This window comes from Manacus candei, unplaced genomic scaffold, assembly GCF_025592945.1.
Source record: "Manacus candei isolate 608988 ecotype Guabito, Panama unplaced genomic scaffold, ASM2559294v1 h1tg000011l, whole genome shotgun sequence".
Taxonomy (NCBI): Eukaryota; Metazoa; Chordata; class Aves; order Passeriformes; family Pipridae; genus Manacus; species Manacus candei.
The window spans coordinates 7890701-7917203 of record NW_026138059.1 but is presented as its reverse complement, the minus strand read 5'-3'; the positions used below and the strand labels follow the sequence as shown (position 1 = coordinate 7917203).

The 26503-nt window shown below is 42.5% G+C and overlaps 3 protein-coding genes across 6 annotated transcripts in view; 1 reads left to right on the top strand and 2 right to left on the bottom strand.

Moving 5' to 3' along the window:
• The window catches only part of TRAPPC12 (trafficking protein particle complex subunit 12), a 58822-nt gene extending 55708 nt beyond the window's left edge, over positions 1–3114 (top strand). For both annotated transcript variants that reach the window (XM_051778304.1, XM_051778305.1), the window contains one exon: positions 180–3114. In XM_051778304.1, coding sequence (XP_051634264.1) covers positions 180–422 — 243 coding nt within the window. In that variant the 3' untranslated portion in view covers positions 423–3114. The remainder of the gene's footprint in view (positions 1–179) is intronic.
• Positions 3115–9315: 6201 nt separating this feature from the next.
• On the bottom strand, positions 9316–14558 carry ADI1 (acireductone dioxygenase 1). 2 transcript variants are annotated; one of them, XM_051778402.1, is made up of 4 exons: positions 14379–14554; positions 13919–14038; positions 12173–12352; positions 9316–10731 (listed from the first exon to the last, which is right to left on the bottom strand). In XM_051778402.1, the coding sequence occupies exons 1-4, from the start codon at positions 14496–14498 to the stop codon at positions 10609–10611; spliced, it is 543 nt and encodes a 180-aa protein (XP_051634362.1). In that variant the 5' UTR covers positions 14499–14554; the 3' UTR covers positions 9316–10608. The 2 variants fall into 2 exon arrangements, with proteins under 2 accessions (XP_051634362.1, XP_051634363.1); XM_051778403.1 differs by having other exon boundaries at positions 10600–10731; positions 12130–12352; positions 14379–14558.
• Positions 14559–17558: 3000 nt separating this feature from the next.
• Positions 17559–25099, bottom strand: RNASEH1 (ribonuclease H1). Of its 2 annotated transcripts, XR_007902895.1 has the most exons (9): positions 24929–25099; positions 24725–24855; positions 24116–24313; positions 23430–23529; positions 22914–22968; positions 21922–22006; positions 20201–20325; positions 18141–18270; positions 17918–18016 (listed from the first exon to the last, which is right to left on the bottom strand). XR_007902895.1 is itself a non-coding variant. In XM_051778371.1 (8 exons), the coding sequence occupies exons 1-8, from the start codon at positions 25033–25035 to the stop codon at positions 17930–17932; spliced, it is 888 nt and encodes a 295-aa protein (XP_051634331.1). In that variant the 5' UTR covers positions 25036–25095; the 3' UTR covers positions 17559–17929. The 2 variants fall into 2 exon arrangements, 1 of the variants encoding a protein (XP_051634331.1); XM_051778371.1 differs by lacking the exon at positions 18141–18270 and having other exon boundaries at positions 17559–18016; positions 24929–25095.
• Between the last annotated feature and the right edge of the window lie 1404 nt (positions 25100–26503).

Genomic DNA, 26503 nt, shown 5'->3' with positions numbered 1-26503 from the left:
TTGATAATGGATTTTAATTTTTGCTCACACAAAAAAAATAGTAATTCTTAGCATACAGTAAATCTGTTGTAAATCCAGATGTTAGACTTTTTTCTTTCTCTCTCATCACTTATAAAGACATACATACATATATATAGGTATCCACACACACTATTTATTTACAATATATTTCTCTCTAGGCGAACAACAATGCTGCTGTTTGTCTTCTTTACCTGGGAAAACTGAAGGATTCCCTCCGGCAATTGGAAGGAATGGTTCAGCAGGACCCTAAACACTACCTACATGAGAGTGTTCTCTTCAACTTGACCACTATGTATGAACTCGAGTCATCTCGCAGTATGCAGAAGAAGCAGGCACTTCTAGAGGCTGTAGCTATCAAAGAGGGTGATAGCTTTAATACCCAGTGTCTCAAGTTAGGGTAGATCATTTCCAACTAATTTTTTCCAGCAAAGAAAAAATTTAATTTTTTTTTAAATTGTATATACTCTTGCTGATGTGTAAATGTGAAATAAAGTCTATTCAATTATGAATATTCAGTGGCATTAGTACAGAATCTGTTGGCTCTATACAGGCCTGTCATTGGGAAGACTTTGTGGTGACCTAGAGCCTGCTTCATCCCTACAAGTCTATTACTGTTCAGTTATATATATATATATATATACACACACACACATATACAGTCAGCTACTCAGATTCTTTTGTAAGAAAAACTGAATTTGACCTTATATTGTCTTGATGATTTTCAGTAGTTAGTGAGCAAATCACATGAGCTGATTTCATCAGCTAAGAGTTACTGACAGAATATCAGTATGTGTATTACAGAAGGGAAATTCTGAATGCACTTCACTTGCTTATACTGTGTGTGTCTCTTTTGTCCCCATCAGACTCCTGGGTATTGCACCTTTGTGTGTCCAAGGCTCTCAGAGGAGGTTGCTCAATAACCACCATCCAGTCACAGCATGGCTGAGATTGGAAGGAACTGCTGAAGGTTATCTTGCCCAAGCCCTCAGTGGCAGGGTTGCCCAGGACCATGTCCGGAGAGCATGTGAGGGAGTTGCACAGTCCCGCACAGTATCAGTTTCCCACAACATGAGGGATTATACTAAGTGGTCTCCCTGGGTTTTGTGTTGCAATTAATTCTTTCAGATTAAAACATTTGGATTCTGGAAAGCTGCTCCACTCTGGCATTCTGCTGGGCAGAGAAAGGAGCACTGTCAGTTAAAGCAGAAACTCAACCCCTTTCGACGCAGTTTCTCTCCTTTCCTATTATCAAACAAAAACACTGTGCACAAAGTATTTCCCAGGGAAAATGATGCAGAACCTGAGGCAGAGGTATCTACGAGTTAGGCCACACAGAGTGGAAGCAAATGGGGTGCAGGACACAAGGCAGTTATCAGTGAGGCAACAGTATCTGCATACACTGATTTTGACATCTCTTGGAATACAGATTTTTTTAGGATTCACAGTACCACTGTGGTAGTGTATTTCACATCTCTGCCCATGTTTCTCCCTTCATCTCTATTGTAATGATTCAATGCAAATACTCCCACTCTTTGTACGTGAATACAATATATACATCTGTTCATTTGGGGGTTTTATTGTTTTGAGATTTAATGTTTAGCAGTCGGAGTAGCTTCTTATCATAAATCACTGCCATGGGACAATTCTGTAAGTGTGTTATATTTTTTAAGACCACATCCATCAATTAATACTCACTCTCTTTAAATACACCCACTTGTATTTTTAAGTAACCAGTAACTCATTTTTATGCTTGTCCATCTGGAGATACTGTACGGGGGCCAAAGAGTTGTCTTCAAAAATCAGGTTGTTTGAAAACTTCTGCAATCTAGACATGCATAGAAATAAGATTTGATCACCTCAAAAGACATAACTTGTTCGATTTTTACAGGATATTCATGTTTTACAGGTCATATTTGTACACTGAAGTGACAGCTAGTTATGTACCAATCAACTGAAAAAAATATTCAGTCAGTTGGTATTTCTGTTTCTGGCTTGGCTTACAGGTTCCACAGCTGGATCTGAGCTGTGCAGCACCTGGGTAGACTCGTCCTAAGGTACTACTACTAAACTAAAAAATGAAATATTCAGCACCACCTGCTTCAGCTGGGTTTAAACACCATTTACATAACTTCAGTGAGTATTAAAATAGCAAATTAAAAGTAGTTACATTTGCATTATTATTTATGAGGGTTTACATTTGTTTTAAATACTGCTATGATTTTAGACAAGGTTTAACAGTAATTGGACAAATGCTCCATTTATGTTGTTACAAGTGAGTAGAAATCACTATAGTTTTCATTTGTTACAGCTGTTAATGTGATCTGGTATGTTACTCACTGTATTCATTGTTAAGTTATTTTAGTAGTATGTTTCCTCCAGCACAGGTCACTTTTCTTGGGCATGGGGTTTCTTGGGAGATAAAAAGAAGTCCTGGTATGTGACCACCATTGTTCTCAAAGACTTTGAGATCCCTGACAATTTAACAGAGCATGTAGTGATAGGACAGTAGTTTTAAACTAAAAGAGAGTAGGTTTAGATTGGATATAAGGAAATTATTCTTGATGATAAAGTTGGTGCAGCACTGGAATAGGTTGCCCAGAGAGGTTGTAGACTCCCTATCCCTGGAGGTGTTCAAGACCAGGCTGGATGGAGCTTTGAGCAATCTGGTCTAGTGGAAGGTGTCTTTGCCCATAGGAGGGGGTTGAACTAGATGATCTTCAAAGGTCCTTTCCAACCCAAACTATCCTGTGATTCCAGTTAAAAATTTTTACAGTGACATGTAAAATAATACAACAGAGATTCACATGCCTTTAGCTGTTGTACTATCTTCTACACTTTCAGGAAGCTTCATTTGTTTGTTCCAATACTAAGTGAAAGTAGCATGATCCGTTATCATCCAGCATGCTGAAGCCACTGGCCTCTGTACAGTCAAGGAGTTAAATGCTTCCTTTTTTGATTCAGTAGTGCCTGATACTGCACATGTAAATGACAGCCTGTGTTCTGATCGGCAGAGAATAAAAATTTATTATCCTAGTCAGAGTCAAATAACCATTAAAAGGAAACACTCTGAAAATATAATCCCCTGTTCTCCAAGTTTCTCTACATACTAATTCATGTGTATTACTACAGAGGTCTCACTTCAGTATGTTTGCTGTGTTCTTATTAGTAGAAGCTTTTACTCGGATAAAAATGCCATTAAAGGAGACTTGGACTGGGTGACCTCTAAGCTCAGTGAGCCATTAAACAAGTGACATCCTGGTAGACTTGCAGAATAATTAAAATTTAAATGCAAAGGCATATTGTCACTGCTGGATGTATGCAAATTGTTAACTGTTTATGAAATGCAGAAAAGACTGTCAATGTCACTTTATGGTTTGGATTTAACATATATACAAGTTAAGTGTTTGAATTCCCTATATTCTTCCAGTAACACATCTAAATGCTCTATATGATGTTAAAGCATTAAAGCTAAGGACAAAATTTGTCCTCAAAACATTAATTACACCAGGCAGTTCTGTTAAATTCAATGAATTCAGCTGAATTTAATGAGGGTTCCTGGTGTAAATGAGGGCAGAGCTCAGTTCTAAAACACAGCATGCATGTGTCATCTGGCTAAGTGAGAAAAGCAGTGGAAAGCAGAGCCTGAATGAGCTGATTGTTGTATTCAAGTCTTAAAGCTTAATGTGCTTTAACAGAAGTTTTGCATTTAAATTTCCACTTTTATTAAAAGAGGAGCAAAGAAGCTGTACTTCAGAGATTCAGATAATTGCATTATGCGCAGAGACCCTGATCCTCAGAAGGATTTGAGCATCTATCTGCCATTTCTAATACCTAACTGCAGTTCAGGTGATAATGGCATCCCCTAACCAGCTGGTCATTTACATTTTCCCGGTGTCTCAGTTTTCAGACTGGACCCATTAAATGTTCCTCAAAAGGCATGTGCTGATGTGCCTGAGACTCTACAATAGACTTCGGCTAGTGTACTGGAAAGGATGATGATTCCTCCACCTACACCATCCTTCATGTCAGCAAGAGCACTCGTGCACAAGCTGGATGAGTTCACTGACCCAATGGAAAAACTCACCAAGCCAACAAACACCCTCTTCAGATTCATCTTCATCCTGAGGCTTTCAACAAAAGGATATGCTTGGAATTGCCACCCTGCCTGGGTAGGCTCCTGTTTTTTCTGCACTATAGGCCTAATATGAAGTACACAGACAACCCTTTTCTGAAGCCTTTGTTGCAGGTGTTCTTCAAATCAGAGAGGGGGATAAGCGGGGTATAATCTGTGTGCACAGCTAAGCTATGTCTCTCTTATTTGTACATCAGCTGATGCTCTTCATGGACCACATGTGTTGTAGGTGTCCAAAAGAAGATTGCAGGATGGGTGGTACTGCCATGGCCAGTTGTATCTGGCTGTAGTGAAAAATACACATTCCCTCTCTTGCTTCAACTTGCAACCGAGAAATGTGTGAAAACAGGACTGAAGCATCAAATATAGATTTAAATGTATTTCAAGTAGGCAAGAACCACAGCAGCCAGGGCCAACTGCTCTGAGGTTGCTCAGGTAGCAACCTATATTGCTGCTGTCCTGAGCAGAGGCCAAGGAGACTAAAGATGTTAGAACAAGGTGAGTTTTATCCATTAGCTCATACCTATAATATGAGTTCAAAGGAAGATGCCATCCACCCCTTCCACCCTGCTTTCCATCCACCTAATAAAGCATCGGGGAAAAAAATTATCTACCAGTAGGGTACCTTACAAGGTAGGAACCTGCACAGAGTTTCTGGCATTGGAACAGCAATTCTGTAGTGCTGAATACAAACAAGCTCCAGCACTAACTTTCAGACAATGATAGCAGAAAGCTGCTTTCCCACTTAGTTCTCCCAGTGAGTTTGAGAATTACAAATTTAAGCAGTCTCATGTTCAAGAGGTGTGAAAGATGGTCACAACCCTGGTGTCAGGGAGGAAGAGGAAGGTGTGGGTGGGAGAAGGACCTAGGTGCCACCTTTCCAAACTGTTCTGGATCAACACCTGATCCTGTCCTACATTTGGGCAGTCATCTGCCGATGTTTATTATGTATGAGAGTCATTAAAATGAATCCACCTGAAAGCCAGCAATAATGGCTTATAATTTTCCTACAAAGACAGAAAAAATTGGATGTTACTTGTTTGAGACACAGAAGAAAGGAGGGAGAAGGTTGCTCTTTGGCTTTGAAAAACTATCAAGACTATCAGTGCTAAATTGAAAATACTGAAGTAAAAAGCTGCAGAATAGAATTACTAGGGCTGTTTATTAATAAACAAACAAAAAATCCAACAACAAAATGAAAAAAAAAAACAACAACAAAAAACCAGAAAAAAAACCCACACAACAAAACCCCCCAAAACAAGTCCAAAAAACAAACACTATTTGCAAGGCAAGGTGTGTGAGCAAGTACTGCAGATTCTGGGACGAACTCCAGTGGCAGGCAGCAGGATTGAGCCCCAGCCCTGTGGTAGCAGCCTGTGCATAACCCAGCCACAACTTTGTGTCCCCTTGTTACAGCATCACCAAGGACAACTTGCCTCCTTCCCATGAATAGCAGGTCAGTTTTAAGTTGCCTGAATCATTTGGTGGAAAAAAAAAGCCTGAGGGTGAACCCAAATCAAATTCTCCCAGCTCAAATGCCTGTGATCACAGGGGAAACCAGAGCCCAGAGCTCAGCTTGGCTGCTCTGGGCTGTGTCCGTGACCAAAGGCAATCCCAAAGCATACCCAGCCCAATTTTCTACCAGCCAATATGGCTCATTGACAGGCACAACAGTTATTAATTGGCACCCTGAGAAGCAGCACAGACAATGAAACAAAATTAGTGCAGGTATCCCAGAGAGAACTGCAGCAGGGGAAGACAGAATTGAAAGAGATTGACAATCCTTTAACTGCTGAATCTTTCCCCAAGCGCTCTGTTTTGTCAAATTTTGCTTCTTTGCCTTATCTGGGTATTTATACAATTAATAAATAATGAGAACTAGTGACTCAGTCACATAAAAAACAGATTTCTCAAATTGCAGGTATAGCAGAGGAGTATCTTTTTGCAAACACACAAAATGTTTTGAGAATCAAGCTGTAAAATCACAATGCATGCAGCAAATCAGATCAAATCTGGATCTTTGAGCCAGGAATATTTAAACTGTAACACTAATTCATCCCCCAGTGAGTTGATATGTTTATTTGGCTTGAGGAAATAGAAGACAAGTGGTAGTGACCCTATTCAGGGGAGAGGAGAGGGAATCTTGAGAATTTCTATCATTTTCACAGGGAAGACTCTCAAACAGATGATGTCATTTTTGAGCAGAGCACAGGTCAGGTCCACAGCCTCTGCCTGGCCAAATATCTAAATCCATGATTTGGCTACAAAGGGATATTCTTTCAAGCATTGCTCAGTTTGCACCTCAGTCTTTATGTGCAGTGCTGTCTGCCAGCTGATATTAAATGATAGCCTTTGTCGGGAAACTGTCCCTTCTCATAAGTTCCCAGTTCAAGCTAAATCCTGGAGCCAGAAACCAGGCAGGAGAGTGCCTGTTTGCCAGTGGGACCCGATGCTCTGAGTGCATGCAGATTTATACTTGTCAAGTTCAGCAACCAGGACAGGCAGCTCCCAGCTCCCGCAGCTGCAAGAAGCAGCACAGCTCCTGCTCCCAGCAGCCCAGGGCAAGACACCCATCACCAGCAGGATTTCCCTTCACCTATTTTTAGGCAGCCCTAAGTGTCTGATATGGATGTTACTAGTTAACCACCAACTGGCTGCGAAATGTCTTTTCATTAAAAAATCCAGCCCAAGAAACTTGCCCCAGGACATACAACAAGGGAGGGCAGTGTCACAGATTTTGCAGCCATTTGCCCACCTAAATTATTAAAAATCCTACTGTCCATCCACAGTTTGCATTGAGCCCACTCTAGAAAAGCCTCTCAAGACGTTCGTGAGAAAATGGGGTAGGTGCCACTTTGGAAAAGTTTGGATTAAAGCAGAAAATAATACCTAGGTATCAAAAAAGCTATCTTCAAATCTCTGCACTCGGTACCTTTTCTCCTAATTTTTTTTTTTCAACTCTAATCCTGGAGGAGTTGAAATATTCCCCTTGCCTGAATTAATGCTGCCAACATGATGCTGCTGGAACTACTTACATAAATTTTCATACTACATCAATATACCAAGATTTTCCACTATGAGTAAATCAGACTGATGTTTTTGGAACAAAAATCAATTTCACTTTGCACTTTTAGGTATGTGTGGGGGAAAAAAAAGAAAGAAAAAAAACAAACACAAAAATTGCCATGAAAATAAACTGCATTTTCCATCTGAAGGAATGGCATCCTCTCCCTCCCACCTCTACACACTCTGGAGTGTTTTCTATTAATGCTTTTTTCTGCCCAGCTGTTTCCTCCCTCTGTAATCTCTCATGTAATCTCTTTGCAGGTGTGGAATCTTTATACCAGCACCAAATTGCTTTTTTCCTGGCTGACAAAAAACACTTTCAGAGAGCAAAGCTTTCACCCTTTCAAAGACACCTATAGCACTAAAGGGCACGGACTCAAAAGTGTTGACAGTAAGACCCCACAGCCCCCGCCACCTCCCAGCAGCAGAATGCATTGTGCTGTGAAAATGATGAACGATCTTCAGCAGGGTGATCGTGTGTTATTTTGACATCCAGGAGATGGAAGCTGTACCAGGTGTATATATTCCTCCAGAGAGGCAACAAAACAAGGTGGTTCAGTCCTGCTTCCCAGGTCACATCCTACATCAGCGAGCTGTTGAAAGCAATTGCTGCGGGCAGTGGCTTTACTGTCCGTCCCTCATCACTGCTCCAAACTGTAAATCTCCCGAGGAGAATGCATTACCTGGTCTCTCTTCCTGGTCACTCCCCCAGTCTGTTAGAGGATAAGAGCCCATCCTGCTGCCTCCACTTCTTCTTTGGCGGAGAGATCAAAATAGAAAGGCCCATAGGAGGAAAAAACAGTCTCACATTGGCTTCTGTTAAAAAAAAAAGAAACAAAAGCAGAAGGGGGATGAATTAGATTGGATACCAGGGACTGATACCAGCACCAGGAGAAAGCTGTCATTTTACTTTACATTCAGAAACACAATTTTCTGTGGCATATAAATCAAAGGAATGAAACCTGCTGCAGGCAGTAACTGTCATTTATTCCTGTAGCTGTACCTTGAAAAATCCCCAAAGTTTGTTCTGGGACCAGGAAGCCCCAGTGTGCTGTACAAGAGAACACTCAAGTGCTCCCTCTAGACAAGTGGCACACAAATCCCCGAGCAATGGGGCACGTCACAGCACAGCACAGCATCCATGCAAGCCTACCTGATATGTGTGACTACAGCTAAACTACCTATTTGCTAGTAACACTGATTTTTCAAACAGGCTTATGGACCACCACACGAAAGCCAGTACGGGCTGAATGGAGCACTGGGTGGGCTTGCATTTTGCAAGCCTGGGTTGTACCTGCACCCCCTGTCACAAACTGAGCCCTCACTGGCAGGCTGAAGGTCAGCTGTGTCCCTGCATCTCATCTAGCTTATAACACAAGACCCTAAAGCAGGAAACATATGGCTTTTTTATTTACCCTTTCCAACTTTTAAGATAAAGCTTAGCACAATTTCACTTCAAAATTGCAACTTCACTTCCAGAAACAGTTAAAGAAATAAAACACCTAGAAATGGTTAATAGTAATGCTGCTACACAGTGAGGAAAACACTTGCCTACTGAAGAATGACTGTGTACATGCTCAGAGGGGAGAACGGTGGGAAAGTTCCATTATCCATCATCTGCTACATTGGGAAAATCCAGGTAGGCCCAAGTATCAACTTATTTCTAGAGTCAACTTTATTCAGGAGACTGCAAAGCAGGAGCTTGTATTTTATCTGTCTGAATTCACCACAGAGGCTGCAGTCAGCTCATCTTCCATTAAGAGCTGGAGCAAGCAGCACATCTTCCCAGCTGACATAATTTGTCCTTGAGAAGAGCAAATTCATCCCAAAATACTTCAATGACCATTGCTGAGGAGCTGCATGTCCTGTGTAACCACAAGGAATTTACTGAAAATCAGCTCGGTGTGCCTAAGTCTACTCTTCTCCCCCTCACAGCTCAAGAAACTGAGGCACACAGTGATTTATCCTGTGTTACAGAACAAGTCAGTGTCAGCACAAAGAATAAAAACTGATTAACAATTCCAGTAATACTGTTGCTCATTGTGTCCTCAATATCAGCAAAAGGAAGAAAAAAAAAACCGCACAAAACCAACATATGCAGGTCAAAGTAATTTTATTAATAACTCACAAAGAGCAAATTGCAACATTCTACTGAGAAAACCACAGCTTTTTGTACCAGGGCAGAACTTGGGAAGCTGCATACTAAACTGCTGATTATGCAAATTTGTCTTATGAACATTTTTAGACAAGAATGAAGCAGGGTTTATTTTCTTTAATTAAAACCAGAATCCTACATAGTTCATTAGCATGGATTCAGAGCAAAATGAATATTAATGTAGCCCACCTCTCCCAATTCTACCTGCCAGAAATATCAAGGAAAAAAAACAGCTAGAAAACGGATTCCTGAGCAACTGTAAATGCAACTAGCTAATGTCACTGCAAGGCTGCTGGCATCTTTGAAAGGTCACAGAGATGAGGAAAAAGGCAAATAATCCTACCACCTTCAAAAAGGCAAGAAAGAAGATCTGGGGAACCGCAGGCTTTTCAGCCTCGCTTCAGTCCCCAGGAATGTTACAGAATAAGGCACTGTGGAAGCTGTTCCAGGTACAACACCAGGCGATAAGGAGCAGCCAGTCAATGCCAATTCACCAAGGGTGCATTTTGCCTGACCCCCCACTGACTCTGTGGCAGAGGGGAGACAGCAGGTGCCATTTACCTTGACACCAACAAGGCTTCCACTAGCGTGTCTCACAGCAGCCTTGTAGCCAGACTGAGGATACAAACTACAAGGTGGGTGAAAAACTTCTGGGCCACTGGGCTCAAAACAGTCAGTGGTTCAAGCTTAACTGTCAGGTGTGACAAGTGACATTCCTCAGCAGTCAGAACTAGGACAAAATGTGCTGAAGGGAGCCCAGCCAAGGGCACTGGTTTGTCCAGCCTGGAGAAGGGAAGGCTTAGAGGAGACCTAACTACAGTTTCCCACTAGAGCAGGGACTGTGGAGAAGATGGAGCCAGACTCTTCTCAGGCATTAAATGAAAGGGGAAGAGACCATAACTGCAAACTGCCACCAGGGAGTTGGCCATGAAGAAAAAATACTTGGCCATTGGAGCAGCTAAGTGCTGAAATGGGCACCCAGACAGCAGTGGAACCTTCACCACCAGGTTTGGAAACCTCAGGGTCTTGAGCGACTTGGTCTAGCTTTAAAACTTGCATAGTATTTCACAGGATTGGATTAAATGATTTCCAAATAATCCGTCGATCTAAATTTTTCTATGATTCTCTGATTCCAGTTGCCTGTATAAATAGAAGTTTAATCAGTGAAAAGCCACTAGGCACATTTATTCTGACAGGGCTTCAGGCTGTTCCACCTGTCAGGTCTCAGACACCATTACTGTGCTTCGTCAGCCAAAAATTTCATATACTGTTTCCGAGCAGGGAAGTCATCAGCCGGCCTGTTGTACGCTGTCCAGACAGGTTCTCCAACAAACAGCCTCATTGCCTTCACATAGTTCTGCCAAAGAACAAAAAGTGACAAGTAATTTAAGAGCTCCTTTTCAAGGGATCTTCATTCTGAAGTAAGGGTTTCGCTTGCACTTCTGCAGAAATTTTTGAAACCATTTTGTGATGGACTGAAAGCTTCATACATTCCAGAAAATTATACCACTACACTGCTGTTCCTGCTCCCATGTACCGCTGTGATATATTGTGTCATGACCAGTGCCTCCAGTTCAGGCAGGGACAGTACTCCTCCCTGTTTCAAAGAAAGCAAAAGCTGTACTGCAAGGTACAGCTGTGGCAGCAGAAAATGGGATTTTATATCCTGCAGAAGTGCTCCAACCATAGAGTTATGGGGAACCCTCCTCTTCTGTCCTCGATGCTACCCATTTAGACTCTACCTATTTTGTAAAACTGATAAATGCTTGTCTTGCACCCAGGTGCTCAGCAATGGCGAAAATAAAGTTAGATACTGAAAGAACTTAGCTGCAAAATGCAAGGGTCTAGAAGCACTTAAAGAATTTACTTTGAAGATGGCACTTCTGTACTAAAGATTCTGAGTGAACAAACATTTAACACTTCTTGTGGATTCAACCATAACCCCTGACATTTTGTCTATGTAAAGAAGAAGTCTAAAAATAGTAAATGTAGTTGATTCACTGTGGATCTCAAGCTGCAGATGGGAAAAAATCAGGTTTTTCATAAAAGCAGCATCTCTCTTTTTTTACATGTATGATAACTGCTATCTGGACAGCTGATTAAAAACAATACCATTCTCAAGACTTTGCCAGAGACGGGATTTTGCCAAGCAGAAGACAGCACACGTTTCCCCATTTTGCAGGGACAATTCTGAGGTTACAGACAAGTTTATAAAAGCCCACAAGAACAGAAACACATATCAGGACTACATGTGCCAATCTCACGCTCCCATTGCCAAAAATACCTTCCCAAAGCAGGTCACCTGCTGTGAAGCCAGCATCCACTTTAACACACAGTAGCTGCAAGCAGTGGCTCTGGATCCTTAAATCCTTCTTTCCCTGAAGGTGAATGTAACACTCATGAAAAGTGCCACTGCTGGACACAGATATGCTTTTCTATTCCCTCAAAAACACGCAACAAGGCAACACAGAAGGATCCATCTACACCATCTCCACCTCAACAGACAGCAGGGGCAATTGTGGGAGGGACAGCCACAGGGCTTGGCTGCTGTCACGCCAGATATGCTACAGATGTCACGTGGCAATGACTTGCAGTTACAGCTGACTAGAAGCAGCTGGATTTGTGACCTGGAGATGAAAGGTTCAGATGCTATAAATTATTTAGTATTTTTCACACTCCTACTTCATATTTAATATGTTTTCCTAATGAACTGCAAGTCTCAGGGCATGTAGTTACTAATGTGATATATACTCACATGGATTTGTCATCAAAATTTACGGTAATCTACAACAACATACGTTCTCATCCAGTGTAAATCGGTGATATATGCCAGCAGGGAGGGTTATCATGTCTCCTTTCTCCATGGAAATCCGGATCCATTTGTCATCCTTGTCTCGAACATCAAAATAGCCAGATCCATCTAAGATGTAGCGAATTTCATCGTCTAGGTGTAAATGTTCTTCATAAAATGTTTTTATCTAGGAATAGCAAGTATTTCTTAAAACTACTGAATGCAGGAAAACTGCAAAGAAATCTGCTAGAAACACAGAGCAGAGCAGAGAAAGGCTTTCAAAGGGTAACTGTATTTTAACTAAGAGAGGAAACCAACATTGTTAACATGGCCAAGCCAGACAGACAGACTCTATCTCAGGACACCTCTAAGCAGGCTGCTGCATTTCCTTTGGAAGACAGGAATTTCTGACATGAAACAGCAGCTCTAGCTGCACATAACTATTCTGAATAACAGTAATGCTGATACCTGTTTCAGAGAGAGATGGGTAAAACTTCCCACTGCAAGGATTTGGTCTTTGCACTTGTTCAGTTTGGTAATTTTGTGCCTTTTTATTCCCAACATGCAAAGCCAAAACAAAGCTACAGATTATCCCGCCTCTTTTACACTTGTATAGGGCTGAATTAGCTGCATGGGGTACTACAGCTGTCTGTGAAAATGCAGTTATTGCCAAACATGGCCCATCTACAGCAGTCTGATGTAAACAGTATGTCACACCTCCCCACACACAGTGAGCCCCATCTCCAGGCACTCTCCTCGCAGGCAGCAGCAGCAACATTCTCGTCTTCTCTGGTGAGTTCTTCATACATACACAGAATACAAAACATGTTTTAAGGGTTCAATTAATTAACCTGAGTGGGTTAGTGCAGAGAGCAGTGCAATGCCAGGTACCATCACCCCCTCCTCAGGTCTGCATGATATTTAGCCACACTTGTACAGGTGTCCTTGAGCCAGAACTGATCCAGCATGGCAAGATGAGCAAAAGTCCCTGTGTCCAGTAAATAATGGCCCATCTTTGCGTCAGGTAATGCCTTCCCAGCAATCTGAGTTACTACCTGACTCACCTTCTCATCAATTAAAAACCAGTAGTACGCAATGGGCTTAAAACAAACTGGTAAATGGAAATTTAATAAAAATATTGAAGTGTCACTGGGTTGCTGTCCTCAGGTCACAGCAACAAGCCACCACGTAGAGGCTGGGATGAGAAATCTCCTTCTAGGAGGCTCACCTGAGAGGCTGGCACCCTTTGCATTCAGCTGAATATGAAATATGAATATGAAATAGTCAAGGTACCAGCTTCCCAAGGTAAAAAATCTTCTTGTATAGGGAATGTATCCCTCCAATTTCATGGGGTTGACATTTACTTAAAAAGACGTGTTATGCAAGAAGCCATTAGAATGTTTTAGCCTTCAAAGTCTATGCCCAGATGGTAACACTTGCCTTCATCCCAGAGAGGCTCTCTGAGGACAGGTCAGCACTGGGGGGGGCTCTCCTAAGTAGGAATCTTAGTTTTCAAATGAGAGTGATGGAAACTATCCTTAAGAGGCAATCTACAGAAGCAAAAGGCCTCTGCTATCTTTATATAATATCAAAAGTGCTTTGTTAATGTAAAGGACTTGGGTGCAGGATGTATTTTAGCCCTGGAAGTGTCATCCCCGTGCCCCGCTGGGGTGTGCCGGTGTCAGAAGTTGGCTGCACACTCCAGCCGCAGACGCGGCGAGGAAACCCGCACTGAAGCCGAACACCCGCGTACCTTCTCCTCGTAATTTGGAAGCTTGTCTTTATGTATGGTCACTATATCCATCCAAGAATAATTTTCTGCTCTCCGGATCTCCTTCAGGCATGGATCAGTCTCATAGTTATCAGCATCCAACTGAAAACCAGGCGAGGGGAATGAAAGACAGGAAAACAAACATTCGGACGCCATTGCTCAAAACGCAATTCAGGGCACTGAATTCAAGACGCCCCCAGGTGTCTTGAGCGCCTGTCGCCCTAGGGCAGGGCTGCCGCAGGGACACTGGGTACCTGCACCCGGGCCTCCCCTCCGCCGGGCGACACGTCCCAGCGGCCGCGCTCGCTGCCCGATCCCGCCGGGCCAGCCCCGATCCCGCCGGGCCAGCCCCGATCCCCGCCGGGCCAGCCGCGATCCCCGCCGGGCCAGCCCCGATCCCGCCGGGCCAGCCCCGCTGCCCTCGGGCTCTCCCCGCCCGTACCCGGCGGTACACGACGCCGAGGCGGCGCAGCTGCTCCAGGCTGACGGCGCGGTTCGGCTGCTGCCGGTGGGGTGCCCGCTGGTCCTCCTGGGACTCATCCATGTACCAGGCCTGCACCATCCCGCCGCCGGAGCGCTCCGCCGGGCCGCGCCGGGATAGGGAAGAGCCCGCCCCGCGGGGCTCCAAGGCCGGGCAGGGAGCGGGACGGGCCCGCCCCGCGGCCTGTGGGAGAGCCTTAAAGGGCACCCTTGGCAGCTCAAAACATGCGGAATAGGGTGCATTGCGTAGCGTGCAGCTTTCGCTTTGGTGTACAGCGTCAGGCAGGGGGAGAAGAGGTCTCCCCGAGCGAGGAGGCGTCTCACCAGCCCCCCGCGGTAACAGTGCGGGTTGCAGCCTCCACCGAACAGTGACCGTGTTTGCATCTTGTCTGCTCTGGCCGCAATCTTCTGACTGATCTTACTGGTAAGACTCAAAGACCTGCATTGCAACCCCACAACATGGAAAAATAAAAAATTAATTAGGGGGAAAACAAGGAAAAAACGGTAAATAAACCAACATCCAGCAAAACGCGATGTAAGGATGGACAAACAACTGAAAAACAATGCCTCCTTGTATTTTTTCTTCCTAAAACGAGTTTTATACTTACAGTGTCTCAACCACTACTATTCAGATTCTTATGAAAGGTACCAGATCCTTTTAATGTATAGTATTCATGTTTAAGCACCTGAGGTTATCAAGCAGGTCCTCCTAGAAGATGTGCTAAGGCACATAGAGGATAGGGAAGTGATTTGAGACAGCCAGCATGGCTTTCACCAAGGCAAGTCCTGCCTGACTAACCCAGTGGCCTCCTATGGGGGGTGTGACTACATCAGTGTACACAATACAGATGCCATCTGTCTGAATTCTGTAAAGCCTTTGACATGATCCTCCAAAACCTTCTTCTCTCTAAATTGGTGAGAGATGGATTTGAGTGGTGGACTGTTACACGGATAAGGAATTAGTTGGATGGTTGCATCCAGAGTAGTGGTCAATGGCTCAGAGTCCTGATTGACATCAGTGACAAGTAGTGTCCCTCAGGGGGTCCATATTGGGACTGCTGTTATTTAATATCTTCATTAATTACATGGGTAAAGGAATGAAGTGCACCTTCAGCAAATTTGCAGATGACACTAAGCTGAGTGGTGCAGTTGACACACCTGAAGAACGGGAGGCCATCCAGAGGGACCTGGACAAGTTCCAGAATTGGGCCCATGGGAATATCCTGAGCTTCAACAAGATCAAGTGCAAGGTGGTGCACCTGGGTCAGGGTAACCCCTGGTATCAATCTTCAAAACAGAGTAGGTTTAGATTAGACACCAGGAAGAAATTCTTTACTGTGAGCGTGGTGAGGCACTGGAACAGGTTGCCCAGAGAATGTGTGGATTCTCCATCCCTGGTAGTGCTCAAGGCCAGGCTGGTTGGGGCTGTGAGCAGCCTGGTCTAATGGAAGATGTCCCTGCCCATGGCAGGGAGGCTGGAACTATATGATCTTTAAGGTCTCTTCTAATCCAAACCATTCTATGATTCTAGCAATTCTGGAATAAATTTAACTGCAACTCCCATAACACTACAGATAAACTGATCTAATGCTGGTATTCCCAACATTTTTAGAAGCACATACAAATCAGTGTCAATCCACTGAATGTCATGGTTGCTAACTGCCAATATCCTACTGAAGTTCTAGTGCCCTGAAAAGAATATCTTGAACGTCCAACATCCTCTGTGGGCCCTCAAGCCCCTGTTAAGAAATACGGTTTGCTTTCTATCCTTTAATCAGCCTAAATCTTGTAACTTTCTGCTTGGCTTTCTTCTGTCCTGAATTTCCAGAGTAAGAAAAATAAACATTGGTATCAAATTAATATAAAACTCTTTCCTATTAGATTTTCTATTAGAATCTACCTATTAGATTCAGGTAATCAAGTTGCTTGGATTCAGTATTACACAGTTGTAATGACTTACCAACCATTACCTACATTTTTTCCAAAGCTTCTCCTTCAAAAAAATAGGATTTCCATACAGCAAATAGGATGTACATGTTTAGCTAAAGCTGTATGATAGGCAGGTTATTAGATCCCACCTCTTCAGTACACTGCTTGACACATTGTTCTGCCTCAGCTGGAGATCTAATATGGGGTAACAGGGTATTTTCCTTCAAGCCAAACTTTTCAAGTAAATGAACACGTAATTGTGTGCATACACATGAAAGAAGCAGAGGGGAAAATCTAATCAGTGACCTCCTTACCCCTAGATGACCTTTACTGTGCAGGTTTGGATGAGAGAAAAAAAGTAAAAATCCTCACTTATTTCCTAACTACTAGCTAGCCAGTTTCTGCCTTCTACCACAGTCTGGGTGACTGAATACAGAAGACCTCATACTTTGCCTCAATAGTTCTCTTGCATTATCTTTACTAAGTAACAAGCTTCTGCAGCTCTAACCATTCTGTATAGCAATTAACAAATACAAATCCACTTCAGTGACTTCAAGCTTTAAGCCCTACTATTTAATGGTACAAAGGTACCATACAGAGAAGTTGACCCAGATAACACACCAAACCTGTTTGCTCTTCCTTCTATACTTGCACAAAAAGAAAACTATATTGATTACTGGTAATGACTCTCCCGTTCAAGTGCATATTAGCCATTCCATTAATCTCAGCATTTTCTGGAAAAAATGAAGTCAAACACTTGACATCTGGTAGATCTGGAGAAGCTGATCATCTTCTAGTTCTATTTCAGATAAAATGACCTTTGGAACAACACTGAAGAGGAACTAACAATGCTAAGAAGAACCAGTATGCATAAAAAAACCTACTTAATGGAAACAGGAAGCCAGAGACAAAGAGCTTGGACATGAAGCAGGTAGAGAGAGGAGAACAGTAAAAATTGATTGTCCAAGTTTTCTTGTGACCTGGCTTTTTACTTTGTTCATTCTATCTTGCAAAGTAACATGACAAAGAAATCTACAGGTGCTGTAACTGATGTTACTGTGAGGCACACAAAGGTGAGTGTTACAAGCCCATCTGTGAGGCAGATGCTGCCACACCAGAATGCCAAAGTGGATCAGTGGACATCAGTGTTAGGTGACCTCTTACCAAATCAACCAAAGTCCCCCTGCCCCCAGCTATTTTGGGCTGCAATATATATGTCTGTACAAAAAAATAATTTATTTCATTAAGAGAAAAATACAGAACACTTCTATTTAATATTACTCCTTTAGAAGTCTGTCTTCATGGTGAATTCATAAGTCTACAAGAACGCTGACCCCACAGATCTTTCCATAAAATGAAATAAACCCAAATCTGCAATATCAATTAAATACTGTCTCAATTGTAAAACAAACGCAATAGAAGAAAATGCATGTTTTTCTTCCCAGAAGTTGGTATATATTTAGTGCTTCAGGCCAGAATAAAGTACAGTTCAAAGTTCAATTCCGAAACAATTACAGCAGCTCAAGCTGTTGCTGTCATGTTAGGCCTTTTCTTCCCACTGCAACAGTCTCTAGTCCCAGTACATCAGCACTTCTGTTTACAAGCTCCTTCTCTTGCCAGTCTATCAGCTTCTTCATTTCCTTGGAAGCCAGCATGGCCAGGAATATGCATCTGTCAGGACAAAATTTAGGAGTATTAGATATGCAAGAAACCAAGCAGAAAGTATATACATGAAATTTGATCACACAACACCCTTTCATTCATAGTACAGCACCACCTCCTCAGAGGCCCTCACCTCACATTTAGCCCTTAGGTGTTCTTCCCAGGGATTTCCATAGTCTCTCTTCTTGAAGGAAAGTCTTGCCAAATTTTGAAGATCATCTTTATGAGAAGTAGTGAATTGGATAAGGACCACCTAACCTAGCCTTTAAGAAATGCAGACAACAGCTGCAATTCAAAATTCCCAGTTTTGGAGAAGAGAAAAAAACCTATCAGCATTTGGTACTTAAACTGAGTTAATCTGCCCCCAAAAGCCAGGAGCTCTCTATTCCACTAACAGCGTTGGCGATCAGCACTCACTTAGGATACAGAAACAGGGTATTAAAAGAATCTCTCAAATTTCAGATGTTTTACCTGTTCATCCTTCAATTAGGAACTCAAAAAGCTTTCAAACCTAAGCCCATCCTTGTCAGAACTAAGGGTGGTGGAGGAAGGTGAGGAATTAAAATCAAGCTTGCTATTTGACAAGATCTGAGAGGAGACAAGCATGAAGCGTGTGTGAGATGGTATTAGGTTTACATGGCAATGTTTTGGTACCAAGTGGGTACCAGCCAGGGGTTGGCTTCTGTGAAAAGATACCCAGGGCTGCCCCCATATCAGAGAGAGTCAGATCCAGACAGCTCCAAAATAGACCCATGGTTAGACACAACTGAGCCCATCTGCAAAGCTGGTGGCTCTTCTGTAATAACATGTTCAAGAAATAGCAAAAATGCTTCACACCAGCCAGAGAGGAGTGAGAATACAAGAGAGGAACAACCCTGCAGACACCAAGGTTACTACAGAAAGAGAGGGAGGAGCTGCTCCAGGCACTGTAACAGATTCCTCTGCAGCCTGCGATGCAGCGCATGGTGAGGCAGCTGTGCCCCTGAGCCCCTGGAGGTCCTTGGTGGAGCAGAGATCCACCTGCAGCCCATGGAGGACCCCACACCTCAGCAAATGGATTACCATAACGATGTACAGGCACACAGCACTCCTCCTGAAACAAAACCCTTCCTGAGTTTAAGAGATTCAGGTTTAAGAAGTGTACATAAAGCAGTATCTTAACTACGTAAAATACTCCATGAGCAACTGAACTTAGTTGGTCTTAATTAGTCTTAGTTTTAAATTTTTACACTTTCTTCTCCTCAACAGCTAATAGGAGTAGTTATATAAAATCTAGTCAGCCTTAAAATTGGAGTCACCAACTCTGTAACAGAGAACAGCATGAATAGAAGAGTATCTGCAGTAGATTTCCCATAGAAGAAGTACACATTAAAGATCTACATGATCCTGTTTTCTAAAGGGTAAAGACAGAAGTCCAGTAAATATTCAACTAGCAGCTGCAAAGTCAATGGTACACAGATCTATTTCTAGAATCAGTGGTCTTATATCACATTTAGGCTAAAAGTTAGGAGAAGAGGGAAGATATTCCCTACAATGTTAAGCACTGATGTTAAAAGGTTACAGAAAAATACATTTTACCAGAAATACCTGTACAGAAGTTGGTTTACCTCTTTACTGGAGAGCAAAACAATTTAAAAATAGTTACTTTAAAGAGCTTTCTGTCCCAATTTTTCTTAGAAGAAACACAGTTAAGGTATAGAAAACTAGAGTCAGTTTATTTGGGTAACGCACTCTCAGTTTTCCCAGTTTAAACTATTTTTAACAGTTTTTAACTGTGATTGAGTTACTCCAACGAAGCAGCATCTCAGAGAGTTCTGAAAAGCAAATCTAGAAATTCAGCGATGACACAAAAAGACACAGTTATGTTTTAAGGTTAGATTTTCAGGAACAGAAGTTTCATCTGCTACCAGCATTAACAAACTAAAAATAACTATGGCAGGCATTTTCTAAGTAGTAATAAGAGATAGAAAACAAATATAAACATTCCTTTAAATAAATGAAATACTGGTTCCAAGAGTCTAGAATATGTTGCTAATTTGCTTTAAACACAAAAAGTAGGTTCCCTGTATTTATAGTTTTATCTATGGATATACAATATTGTGCTCTAGAAAATTCTTAGTTATGGTCATACTTATAAGGTTTTAAAAGACGCATGTTTAAGATGTCATTAAAAATAAGAAATTAGGAACTTACCCACTGAATTTCTATGTCTTTTGATAGCTTATCAAGTCTTTCAAAATCTTCTTTATTTATTACACTTCCTCCTGAACTTGTTCTCCAGCCATTTGTCTTCCAGTTGTCAACCCAACTTGTAATACCTATGCAAAGGGAGCATCACCATAAAAATGCTATTAAGGAAGCCAGCAAGGATCAAGATGGAGCCAATAGCCTTTTAATAAGACAATAACTCTGTAAAAGTCTCAGGCAAAGACAGTGGAGATAGAAGATATTCTTGTTTGGTTCTCTATTGCTGTCTTTCAGGACTGTATTTTTCCATTATTAATTGAATTACCGAAACATGTTTTCCCAAACAGGTATTTAATTTAAAAACTACAATCTTATACATGCGTTACACCAAAATTATCTCATGAACTTCAGTCAACTGAAGCTAAGGATATGCTTGATGGTACAGTAAGCTAGAACAGATCTGCTGCTTTGTTTGTTTAGAGAAATTGAGGAGACACATGCATAGGGGAAATACGGATGGCCAGCTGTTTTATGGTTTCTGTACACTAAAAACAATCCTTCAGAGAAGGACCAGGTAAGCAGACTTCTACAGAACTTAACATTCTGTCCATCCCTTGCTGGCTAGAAAATTTACTATATTACTCCTTAAATAAGGATCCTTTTTTATTTTTGTTTAAGATCTTTGCTGGTGTGGACAATGTAAGACATCTTTACTGTTTTTATGACAAGCTGACCTGAACCAAATAGGAAGTCACCAATCTTGCAAACAAAACTTCCTAAAAACCAAACCACATCCATTTGTATTTAACAACAAGCCTCCTTCTCCAGCATTTTAAAAAATAACTCTTAGACACATTTGCAGAATAACTTCAGTTAAACAAGAATGGAACCTGCACTTCAGTGACCCAGAATGCAAGAGCAAATTGCAAGCAAAAACAAAGAGTAAAAGCACAACATTTAATTTTTAATCAAAAGTTTTTGTTTAATGTTATTTAAAAAAAAAAACCACAAAATAAAACCTCCAAAGTGATCTGAAAACAGAAAACACATGTACTCCCTTTGTAAAATTGTGACATACAAAATAAAAAATACATATGCAGTTCAGATTATCGCGGGAGCAAAATCTGAAGATCTCGAGTATAGATGTAATACAGAGGAAAGAGGAAGAAGTTTTATTCAGAAATTAAGTCTTATTGGCTGCTTCATATGGTATTTATAAGGAATAAAATTAAATTTTCCAAGTCTTTGGATAAAGGTGAAACTTTCAGTACCTACTCTGAGCACATATCATCTCTGGCTAGTCTTCCAGTGTAGCCTAAAAGCTTGGAAGCAAGGGAACTTCAACATGCGTGTTAAGACAGTCTCTCCAATCCAAGCAAAACAACAAGAAACCTACAGGGTTACTACACCAACTTCCAAGTAATCTCCTGAGAACAGCCTTAACAGTGCATACATGAATGACATTTTTTCTAGACCTTGTGTCATACAGACAAAAATCCTGTGGCTACTTCTGTCAACCTTTACTGTAACAGGCACTTTGACGCTACTTGTAATTCACGCAGGCAATGCCTGAGGATTCTAAGTATTTCCCCGAGCAGTTATGAGCACTAAGTTATACATTCTGTCCTTATATCCCTCTCTCCAGGACTCAGTATGTTCCATGGGCCTTATGTAATGAAAGAGCAAGCAGTGTGTCTTTAAGTATCAGGAAAAATAAAATAACTTACCGTTAATAGTGAACTTGCTATCAGTGTAGATGATCAGCTTCTTGATGTTTTGACTCTTGGCTTGCTCTATCGCTTTGCAGGCTGCCTTAGGAATGTTTCAATACAGTCACAGTTAAGAACAGAATTTTGACCACATGCAATTAAAATACCAACAAAGTACCTGATGCTAACATAGAACTATGAAGAGTATTACTGTAATCGGAACAGCTCTCTGCTCCATTTTCTAACACAACCTCTATCAACTGCACACCAAGTTTTAGGCATTTTCTCCTTAGCTAGGAGGAAGGATTCGCATCAGTTCCAACAGTCTGGAACTCTTAACAGGTTGGGGTTTTATTTGGTGTCTGAAATACAACAGGGAGATGTGGCTGGGTGAGAATGTAGAGGTGAAAAGCTCTTTAGTGACAAGTCTGACTGCTGGCACACCAACACCACCTCCACTTGTCTCTCACTAAAATTAACTTCTTGTACTTTTAAGATCAATTCCCCATTTGAGTTCTTTCCCAAACTTGTAGTGTGGGATAGTAGCAGTACCATAATTAAAAGGAGGTGAGAAGGGAAGACTAAATCTGCTGTTGCCTAGAACTGTGTGTTATATTTACCTGAGGATTATGGCACTCTGATCCTATCATACTCAGAAGCTGTTTCTCCCCTTAACCTCTACTCAGCAGCCCTTACTAAAGTCTGAAACATACACATTAAAAATGCAAGGCAATCTATACATATTTGAGCCAGGCTTTCCTAATGTAAGGCTGTTTTAAATAGCTGTGCTTGATGACATTTAGGAATTCTCAAGGTGAATTACCTTGTTCAAAACCAATAAAGACCAATAAAACTTGAAGAGAACTATTTCTTTCAAGTCATAACTCTGGATACTTTGTGTACTTCCCTCGCCACTCCATAACCAGCTTCTGAAGATCAGAGTTGAAACAGTGATGAGTGTGCTACTGCAATCTAACGTGGAGAAGCATTTCAGAACATTTACTACTTACATGTATTTCTGCTCTTTGATTAGTCTGCCGTCCAGGAAGTCTTTCACTGGTATTTCTGTGTCCAAGGAATGAATAGTAGATTAGTTATCCCAACTATTCACAAGAGTGGATAATGACTACACATTAAAAAAATAAATAGAAGAGAGATACTTTTCTTTTTGTAAAGGAGGATGAATATAATCTAGCTCTAGCTTCCACCTGCACTGAGCAATCTGCACATTTGGACCTGCCATCAATATGCAATTACATTCATAGTCTTCCATGCACATGTACTTCTATTTTAAAACTTTCTGTATTACTCAAATTATAGCTTCAGCCCCATAAAATATTATTTCCAGTTGATTTTTCCCAGAAAAGATGATTTCTCTTTTCCCCTCAGCAACTCATTAGTCTCAGAACACTGTCATTGAGTCTCAACAGCAGAGTTTCATATTTAAAAGGAGGCTAGTATTGTAAACTACATAAAACCAAACAGTAATATATTCATTAAAAAAAAAAATCTATCCAGCTACTTACAAAGGGTGGCCTGGTCCCCAGTAGACACCTATTCCAGCACGTGCCCTATTACGTCCATTACCTGAGCAACAACCATCTGTATAAACAACTACAAAGTCACCTACAAAAAAATTACCAAAATCAGAAGTTAAAGCACCCCTTCAAGGACACAGACTCTTTAAGCTGAAAGAAATGTCTGCTGGCACATTAAACCCCAAAAGTTTCCTTCCCAGAGAGCCCTTCTGAAAGTTAATTACAGAAGCCAGGTGAATTAGTAGTGCAGAACACCAGAATTTCCACTGCAGCTTCACACCCTCACTGCTGTCAAACTAGTCAGCCTTAAAACAGCTTCTGTCCCAAGTCCCATACTTCTCACAATAGTCTCTGTCTTCTTCAGCCAACCTCAAAAGTTCCAAGCTACATCTGTATATTTAAATACAGTCTGTAAGCCAGACGCACATAAGATCACACCTATAATGATATAATTAAACTGTATCTTGATTCCAGTTGAAGCCAATTAAAATTACACTGAAAGACAATGCGAAATAGTAGGCTACGGTTCACATTTCCATTTTAAAAAGAAACAGTGGGTCTAATGCTGCCATACTTCTAGAAACCTCCCTGAAAGCTTTCTAATAGTTACACTTGTTGCTTATGAAAGAGTGCAAAGAAATTAAAAGAATTAAAGGACTTATCAAAGACCTCACCCATATATGAAAATTTATCTTCACTGACTGTTGGTGTTGAGTATGTTGAGAATAATTCGTCATGTTTTACACGCTTAGCAACCTGTTCTTCATTTGTAGACTGCTCATATGGCCTTTTGCACGTAGTGCAACACAAGGATTTTAGTTCCTCTCTCTGGCTACCATTTTCCTGTGTTACAGCCGGAAGACAAAGTGCACCTTCCAAAAAACAAAAAAGATAGAAAGTTCAACACATACAAGATGCAGTTTTATTTGGACTAATTCTAAAGACAACAGTGGTTATCATCTCTTAGCAATGTTACTTTGTTACCTGACACCACCCCGGAAAAAAAGTACTATAGATTACAGCAGTCATTCTTCATCCTAGATCAAACTGAAGAGGAGACACATACATGCAACGGCCCTTAAGACGGACACGGTACAAGCACTGTTGTCCAAGCAGCCACAGAAACACCTTCGCTGCACTGGCACATCCCTCGCCGTGTCGGTACCGCCAGTGACAGGACGGGCAGGAGCCGGTGCCCGTCCCGGCACAGCGGCCGTGCAGCCCGGGCGGGCCGGGCCCTGTCCCGCTCCCGCCCCTCCCTCAGCCCCAGCGGGACGCGGTACCTGCCAGCTCGGGCTGGGGCTGCTGCTGCCCGGAGAGCCCGCCGCGTACGAAGGCCCAGGCGTCCTTCTCGCTGGCGAACTTCTTGAAGCTGGCGGAGGGGAACTTGTTCACCTGCTCCTGGCATTCCGCCCTGAAACAGAGCGGGCGGCGGTGAGGCGCGGCCGGGCCGGGCGGGGCGGGCTCCCGGCGCGACCGTCGCTCACCAGGTGCGGTAGACGCCGGTGCGGCGGCCCGAGCGCACCGCGTAGAACATGGAGCCGGCCTTGGTGGCGAAGCAGGGGCTGAGCAGGGCCACGAACCAGCGCAGCATCACGGCCCCGCCGCCATCCGCCCGCCCGGCCGGCACCGCCGCGCCTGCGCGTCACGGGAGCGCTGAGGGAGCCTACGGGCCGCCGGGGAGGACAAAGTAGCGGAAAGGCCCAGGGCGTGGGTTTTGTCCGGGCTTGCTTTTTCTTTGTTTTTGTTCCCTCCCCCCGACAATAGCTGTATTTTACAATCCTAAGTCAGCTGTTGTTTTGGAGGTGGGTCACGAGGTGTGTGAGATCGCAGCAGTTTAAGCAAACAACCTCATTCTGGAAGTCCCAGTTGTAAAAAGGCGAACGGGATCTCACAAGTGCGTCGATATGCGTAGCATGGTCCAAAAGTCGGAGGCTGAACAAAGTCATTAAGCGGGTTCTTATCCTAGTGTTCAAATCAAGGGCTCCAGGAAAGCGTGTTCCAGCCGAGCCTTGTGCAGAGATGGCCCCTGAAGTGAGGAGAAACACCTTCACAGAATCACAGGATCATTAGGGTTGGGAGGGACCTCTGGAGATCATCCAGTTCAACCCCCTGCTAAGGCAGGGTCTCCTGGAACAGGTGACACAGGAACACTTCCAGGTGCGTGTTGAATGTCTCCAGAGAGGGAGACTCCACAACTTCCCTAGGCAGCCTGTTCACTTCTCTACTACCCTCCATGTAAAGTTCTTCCTCATGTTAAGGTGAAACTTCTTGTGTTTTAGTTTACAGGCATTGCTCCTTTTCCTGTTGCTGAGCACCACTAAAAATGGTCTGGTACCGTCCTCTTGGAGGATGTGAGATATTAACGTGCATTAATGAGATGCTTGTCCAAGCAGGTTGAAGTTCAACTCTGGGCAGCTGCAACCTGCTGCCATGTATCCTTGTATCTGGGGTGTAGTGTGCCTGGAGACCAAAGTGTCTGGGTATGTGCCAAATTCAGTGCCTCAACTGAGCTGCTGACGAGACCAAAGTAGCGAAGATGGGGGCACTGGTATGGTTGCCTCCAGAAACAGGCCAGTGTATATGTGCAGCTGGATTTCCCTTGTAGCCCCAATAGAGATGCACTAAAAAGCTGACCACAGTGTGCCAGAGCTGCAGAGCGCTGTATTCAGATTCACAAGGGTGGCCCGGTAAAATGCCAAGAATGTGAAACACTGGCCTGGTTCATTTTGCCTTCAGTTGTGAAAACAGCAAATGGGTTCAACATTACTGTGTGTATCATGATGCTTCTTTAAAAAAAAACCCAAAAAACAAAACCAAAGAGCTTATCCGTTTGAGAGGCCTTGGTGGAATACAGAGACAATGTGGTCAGGGCTGTATCTGAATATAATTACTGCATTTTTCTTGCTTCCTCCAAGATGTTCATGAGACTTCATATTACTCTTACAAAATGTTTATGTCTGCTTTTCTCAGATCAAGATTATTTACACCAATTGTCTCTGTAAAGGTCTCCACTGAGACTTCTCACTACTTCCTGCCTGTGATATTTTTATTTTATTGCT

What these genes read in the sequence shown, in the direction of transcription:
- ADI1 (XM_051778402.1), bottom strand. Translation starts at nt 14,498, where the DNA reads ATGGTGCAGGCCTGGTACATGGATGAGTCCCAGGAGGACCAGCGGGCA. An exon ending in TCGGCGTCGTGTACCGCCGG is followed by an intron (nt 14,039 to 14,378) that starts GTACGGGCGGGG and finishes CCTGGTTTTCAG; the next exon opens with TTGGATGCTGATAACTATGA. An exon ending in TTCCAAATTACGAGGAGAAG is followed by an intron (nt 12,353 to 13,918) that starts GTACGCGGGTGT and finishes TGCTATTCCTAG; the next exon opens with ATAAAAACATTTTATGAAGA.
- RNASEH1 (XM_051778371.1), bottom strand. Translation starts at nt 25,035, where the DNA reads ATGCTGCGCTGGTTCGTGGCCCTGCTCAGCCCCTGCTTCGCCACCAAG. An exon ending in ACCGGCGTCTACCGCACCTG is followed by an intron (nt 24,856 to 24,928) that starts GTGAGCGACGGT and finishes GCTCTGTTTCAG; the next exon opens with GGCGGAATGCCAGGAGCAGG. An exon ending in GCCCCAGCCCGAGCTGGCAG is followed by an intron (nt 24,314 to 24,724) that starts GTACCGCGTCCC and finishes GTTTTTTGGAAG; the next exon opens with GTGCACTTTGTCTTCCGGCT.